A 6899-nucleotide genomic window follows, 5' to 3' on the forward strand; every position below is an offset into this window, starting at 1 on the left:
TTACTCAGAGAGAAAAATTGAATACACTGACCCACTCCTCAAGGGATAAACTAAGGGCATTGATCTGTTCCTCAGGGGAGTAAACTGAGTGTACTATGATTGATATTACTGTGTGATTGTGACAAGGATTGTAGCAAGGTGGTAGAGAAATTATTTTTTTAAAATCTTCTTCCTTTTATGAAAGTTATGAATACATGTTCAAAATTGGGTGGTTTAGTATGAGTACATGTTGCTAGTTCATGTTTATTCTCGTCCATTGTAGCTTCAAAGGGTTCTTTAGGCAATCTTGAGTTCTACCATTTTTTTTCTTCGGCACCTTTTTGATATTGTCCATTATGATATATGGGATTTTGCTTCTAACTACTTTGTAATTTGTCGATGATTACTCATGACATACATGAATTTGCTATTCGTCGTTTTTTGTACGTAAAGACTAATTAAATTCTCCGTCTTTTTGGTCAACCTGGAGTTGTGGCGAAGTTCGCTTGACGAATAAGCTTCGTGATCCTTGGTCTATCCGTTAGGTCCCACTTGATTTTGAAATTATGGATTCCCTGATAGTCTATACTGATATGACTGTATATGTATATATGGTAAGGGTATCCTAAACTTTTCATTTGTAAGAAAGATGGTTTGTGCCCAAATATTGGTTTTGGTTTTGGTATTCGAATTAGTTTCAGTTCCAGTAATCGCTAGTCTTGGAACGAAACTAGACGCAGCTACAAATACTGCATATCGTGGGAGAAGAACACTCGCTAGTGAGAATTCAGGTAATATAAGCTTCGGATATCAATTTTCAAAGTTTCTTCATTATTTTATTATTATTTTTATAATAAAAAATTACAAAACCCAAGTTTGCTTCTTCTCTGCTTCTACTGCTCCTATTCGGGTTTCACTGGGGAGGGCATAAAATTAACTGTGGGTTTTTTAAATTATAGAATCTGTTTGTGTAATGTATCCATTAATTGTGAAGTAGATTTCATCAGCATTGATTGTGGGTCGAGCGAAGATTATGTTGATGAAGCGAGTGGTATATTCTACAAGTCTGATTTGGAGTTCACAAGCTCCGGTGAGAATGGAAAAATAAAAAGCGAATACCCCTCTCAAGACACACCATACGGGCAGCAGCTAATCAACCTGAGGAGCTTCCCACAAGGAAAGAAGAATTGCTACATATTGAAGCCAATTCAAGGCAAGAACAATAACTATCTCATCAGAGCTGTCTTCTTGTATGGAAATCATGATGGATTGAATGTAAATCCCAAATTTGACCTGTATCTGGGTGGTAATTTATGGAAGACTGTTCGGATTGAAGATAATTATGTTATATATGAAATTATACATGTAGCACCAAGGGATGTGATACATGTGTGTCTTGTAGACACTGGGTTAGGAACACCTTTCATATCTGCTTTGGAATTACGTCTTCTGGACAACTCCATATACAGGATTAAATCTGCAGGAGCACTGGCCTTGCGAGGCCGATTCGATATGGGCACCAAAGGAAATACTACTGTCAGGTGTTCTTCTTCTTCCTCAGTTCCTCTTCCTCTTCTTTCTTGTGTAATCCTTAGCTATGCTTCTCAGAACCGGAGGGTTAAATTAAAATATAGTTTTTAGCAAAATTCATTTGATTATTATATATTTATTTAAAGACAATGTTTATTTTGCATAATCTAATAAATTGTTGGCATTGTCTAATCACTAGGCACAAGAATGACCCTTATGATCGCCTCTGGTCGCTTGACTACTTTTCTACCGGGATTCTAATTAATACTACATCAAATATTACAGCATTTAGCAGCAGTACTGTTTACAAATTACCGGCACAAGTGATGAGAACAGCTGTCATGCCCATAGAAAACCAGACGATCGTGAGTTATTATTGGAACCTCGATATCAATAGGGAATATTACATCTTCTTTCACTTCATGGAATTTGAGGAGGTCGCTAAAGCTCATCCAAGACAAATCACTATCACGTTTCACAGCATCGACTATGTTACTAGTCCCATCACTCTAGATTACTTAAAGCCGCAGTCGCTGTGTCCCCAAAATGAGCCTCTTAGAGGAAATGCTAACTTCACAATTAAGACCAAGGACTCTGATCTTCTACCCTTCCTCAATGCCTATGAGGTTTACTATGCATTTCCGCTCCAGCAGTTACCAACAAATCAAGATGACAGTATGTATTTATTTCCAAGTTATATTGTAATATGCAAAAAAAAGGAACACCACATCACAAGACTTCCTGCGCTCACCAAAGATGCATAGTGCAAAATTAATATGATATTATGCATACCTCTCATATCTTTGTGTTCTGAAATGGTGACAGTTGATGCCATCGTCGACGTCAAACAAACGTACAAGATAACCAGAGATGACTGGCAAGGAGATCCATGTGTCCCACGCAATTTCTCATGGAATGATTTGAATTGTAGCTATGACGGTGTTAGTCCAAGGATTATCTCATTGTAAGTTCCGTTTCAGTTTCTATATGCAGAATTATGAGGACTCACTAATTGTTGACACCATTTTATGAGATGTTACTGACAACTAACCAAGATTATTCCATAGAATCGGAAACAGAATTTACTTCATTTGTTGTCAAATGATTTAAGAGTTTGAAAATTAGTCCTAGAAAACGAAAGTCGTATTCGATTCAACCACTTGTGTAGTATATATACTTGATAATGACAATCCCCACTTACTCGATTCATTAATTACGAGCAGGAACTTGAGCTCAAGCAAACTAAATGGGAACATAACTTCTTCATTTGCGAAACTGACAGCATTGCATTCCCTGTAAGTCTTCTGTCCCACTATTGATTTTCAATTATCAACCTAGCAAATGCTCTATAGAGATCTAATTCTATGGCCAGTACCGGGGTAAATTATTAAAATTGAGCCTCTTTGGTTCAACTAGGGCCCCAAGTTAGTTTCTAAATCAAGATCAAAAAAAGGGAGTTTTCCAATCATTGATCAAATTCATTGTTGAACCCTGCCCAATGGAATATGAAGGTACTTATGGCCGAAGGGGCCATTCTGGTCTATGACAATAAAGTGATAAATGGAATTGTCATGAAACGGATTATTAGCAGATTAATAGATCACTTCGGAATGGCGTATACATCACAAGTCTTGGATAAGTAAAGACTCTGAGTTTCTACCAACCCATCTCTTCATCAATTTCATTAGGAGTTGATGATCTTTTAACAACACCTTCTAAGAGATGGCTAGTCCAAGACGCTGAACAACAAAGTTTTCTTTTCAAAAAAAAAATCCAATTTCGATCAATATACTCCATTGCAAGCTACATAAAATATACTTCATATGTTGGGATACTTATTCATGAGTTTATAATGAATAAGGAATGTTTTGGTAATTTGGTATCTCTCCCTGTACATACATGGAAAAATTCACTAAGCCACTCGTCAATCTCTCCGTTTCTAATAGAATTATCATACATAATTTGCCGTGGTTGTGGATTAGGAAGTGAAGACAATCTTGGGTTACATAAATTGCATATAATCTCTAGATTAAAGAGTATTGACATACCATAGGTGTATATGGATTTATTTACTAATTAACTTATGAATTTCGCTTTTGTTAAGGGATTTGTCCTACAATAATTTTATTGGATCAATACCAGAAGTTTTAGCGTCGCTGCCAAATTTGCAAATCCTGTAAGTTATTGAACTTTTATAATTCTATAATTAATTCTCATTTCTGAATTAGAGGATGATCTTTTTTTTACTTTGTCTCCCCAGTAATTTGGCTGGCAACAATCTGAATGGGCCAATTCCTAAAGGTCTTGCAGAAAAATCTAAGCATGGGACACTACAGTTGAGGTTCTCTTGGAAATTGCATTATACAAAATTATTTGCAGCCACCGTTTATTCTATCATTAGTTATAGCCAACTTTTATTCTATTTGTTCACCTCCATTTTTCATATAATATTTTTTTTGTCAAATCTGAAACAGTTAAGAAAAATAAAGGGAATAAATGGAGAAGTTTTTACTCCAATTTCATTGCAGTTCTTATAGATACTTGATGTGAACCTAATATGTCGTAACTTTTCTCCCGTGTTCCGTTTCATGAAAGTCTGCCAGAAAGCCTAGAACTAGGCCAAACAAATTCAGATAAAGGAAAGAGGAACTTTATTATTCCAGTTGTCACATCTATAGGTGCACTCGTGCTCTTGATTTTTATTGCCATATTTTGGTGGGTTAAAAGGAATCAAGGACAAGGTACTCTTCTCTAATCTCTTAACTATGAATGTTCATAAATTTCAAGGCACAAAATGTCAACAAAATGTCCGTACTCATTGCTCTAGGGACAGTCACCATATCAAAGCAAGAAGATGCATTAAAACCAAAGAATCGGCAGTTTACTCACTCTGAGGTTGTTCGTATTACCACTAACTTTAGCAAAGTCATTGGTGAAGGAGGTTATGGAAAAGTCTACCTTGGCACTATGAGAGATGACAGTCAAGTTGCTGTTAAGGTGTTATCTTCATCATCAAACCAAGGGTATAAAGAATTTCAAGCAGAGGTTAGATACAAGAATTTAGTGAGGGCAGAGCAATTACAATTTATAAGTTACCTTATGGTGAAAATTTTCTCATGAACTTGACGGCCCACTAATTGAATTGCAGGTGCAACACTTGATGCTTGTTTATCACAGAAACTTAGTTTCTCTTGTTGGGTATAGCGATGATCGGGGAAACAAGGCATTGATTTATGAATACATGTGCAACGGAAACTTGAAACAGCACTTGTCAGGTATTTCAGAAGCTTTTGATCACAGAACACATTATAAGGCTTGAGTTCAATACAACTTTGCGTGAGTCTTCCTTTTTAAATTTTGTTTCCGTTCTTTTTTGCATCATCGCCATCATCAACTTATATTTTGCTTCTTCTCGGCCTTGCATTAATTTTCCGTGAAGATCTTATCTGACAAAAAAAATGGTGTACTTTGGCATGCAGTAACTAATAGAGATGTTCTGAGTTGGAATATGAGACTTCAAATTGCCATTGATGCTGCAAATGGTAAGAACAAAAAATAATTGCATATATTATTTATTTGCTTTCCTTTTTAAATTTATTTTTTTAAACTTTAAATGTGAATGGCAGGGCTGGAATACCTTCATAACGGTTGCAAACCACCAATTATCCACAGAGATTTAAAAACTGCCAATATCTTACTGAATGAAAGTATGCAAGCCAAGATTGCTGATTTTGGGTTGTCCAGATCTTTTGCAACTGAAAAAGATTCCCATGTTACAACTCGTCCTGCCGGAACACCTGGATACCTTGATCCTGAGTAAGTCTTAAATGCTCTTATCACTCTTACAGATTATTTCATCTTCTTGCTTCACAAAGTTAGCAACATTTTGATTGTGTGATGCTAGGATTTTAGGTCTTTAGCATATATAAAATGTGGCAAAGAGAACAGTTCCATGTAAAACATAGGATGGAGAAGAGACGAGGAATCAAGCATGAGTTTCTTGTATCCCATTATAAAATCTCACTGAGAATCACATGAAAAGTATTCGTTTGTTTTGGAAATGTTTCCATTTATTAATCGTATGTGTTTGCAATAAAGGTATCAATCTACTGGAAACTTCAACAAGAAAAGTGATGTTTACAGCTTTGGAATTATTCTTTTAGAGCTAATCACTGGGCAGCCTGTAATCACAAGAAGCCATGAGAGTAGCAAGCATGTGCTTCAATGGGTTAATCCTTTGATCGAAAGAGGGGATATCCAAACCATTGTTGATGAGAGGTTACAGGGCGAATTCAACACCAATGTTGCTTGGAAAGCATTGGAGATAGCCATGTCGTGCGTACCACCAGCTGCTATCCAAAGGCCAGACATGAGTCATGTATTGGTAGAACTGAAGGAATGTTTGGCTGTAGAGATGGCATCTGGAACAGCAGGGAAAACAGAGAACAGCATGAAAAGGTCAAATAATTCATTTCAAATGACCTCTCTGGCACTTGATGCAGAAATGGTTCCAAGTGCTAGGTAGTTATTAAGGAATGACTATGCATGACAGTTCAACTAGTTTTAAGTTTAGTAATTATCTCAATAAGTTGATGATCGAGTTAGTCCATGAAATATGTACTTAGATGTCATGATAAATGGTATGTGATTCTCCTTATTCTTGAGTGTTATATTTTTTTACAAATAAGTCATGTTTATTATTATTAAGGGACTCGAACCTTACTCTGACCCAAGTTTTATTCGATCAAGAGCTCCCTTCTATAGTTCTGAATTTTTAGTTGTTTACGAGTTTTCATCTTAATTATGCTTGGCACCTCTTATATGTGTGTCTGATTATGTTGTTCTTTAATCAGTCAACACAATCCATGCATAAGCTAAATAAATATAGGTTGGGACCAAGTTGGATAATTGTAAATAACTGGGCAATAGTATGATTGGTTAGCCCTCCAAACTTACGGATTAAATGTGCCTGAGATAGGGAGTTTGAAATTAGCTGAATATTTCCTAGAGATTCCGTAGTTTCATGGGCTTTGCAATCCAATTTTAGGGGTTTTGACCCGGTCTAAAGTGTTTGTGGTCATGGTGTAGGATGTGGTAGTCATGCTCAAGTTTAAAATTGGTTCAGGAATCACAAAGTGATCATTGGGTTGAGGTCTTCCCCATTAAAAAAACTAATCGGAATCCCGCGCATCGCGGGTATGGCTTTCATTTTTCATTTTTATTTGTTAGTTTTTTGATGTTATTTTGTATATTTAATTTTTTTCAACTTCTTTTTCAAATTCATGATTCCAGATATTCTACACTCGTAGCTCATCGGAATTATTTTGTCATTTCCCGACAATATCATATCTCTGAAATCATGTCGGTATTCCATCAACTTAGTGTGATCT

At 36.0% G+C, this 6899-nt stretch overlaps 1 protein-coding gene across 1 annotated transcript; it reads left to right on the forward strand.

The window, feature by feature from the left end:
- Positions 1-628: 628 nt before the first annotated feature.
- LOC120002595 (putative leucine-rich repeat receptor-like serine/threonine-protein kinase At2g19230) lies at positions 629-6216 on the forward strand. The gene is made up of 13 exons (XM_038851355.1): positions 629-770; positions 977-1520; positions 1709-2184; positions 2335-2473; positions 2733-2804; positions 3614-3685; positions 3770-3850; positions 4105-4250; positions 4337-4554; positions 4658-4784; positions 4989-5051; positions 5136-5325; positions 5608-6216. Exons 1-13 carry the CDS (start codon positions 629-631, stop codon positions 6032-6034), a joined length of 2697 nt encoding a protein of 898 aa, XP_038707283.1. The 3' UTR covers positions 6035-6216.
- The last annotated feature ends 683 nt before the right edge of the window (positions 6217-6899 follow it).

Source organism: Tripterygium wilfordii, chromosome 7, assembly GCF_013401445.1.
Source record: "Tripterygium wilfordii isolate XIE 37 chromosome 7, ASM1340144v1, whole genome shotgun sequence".
Lineage (NCBI taxonomy): Eukaryota > Viridiplantae > Streptophyta > Magnoliopsida > Celastrales > Celastraceae > Tripterygium > Tripterygium wilfordii.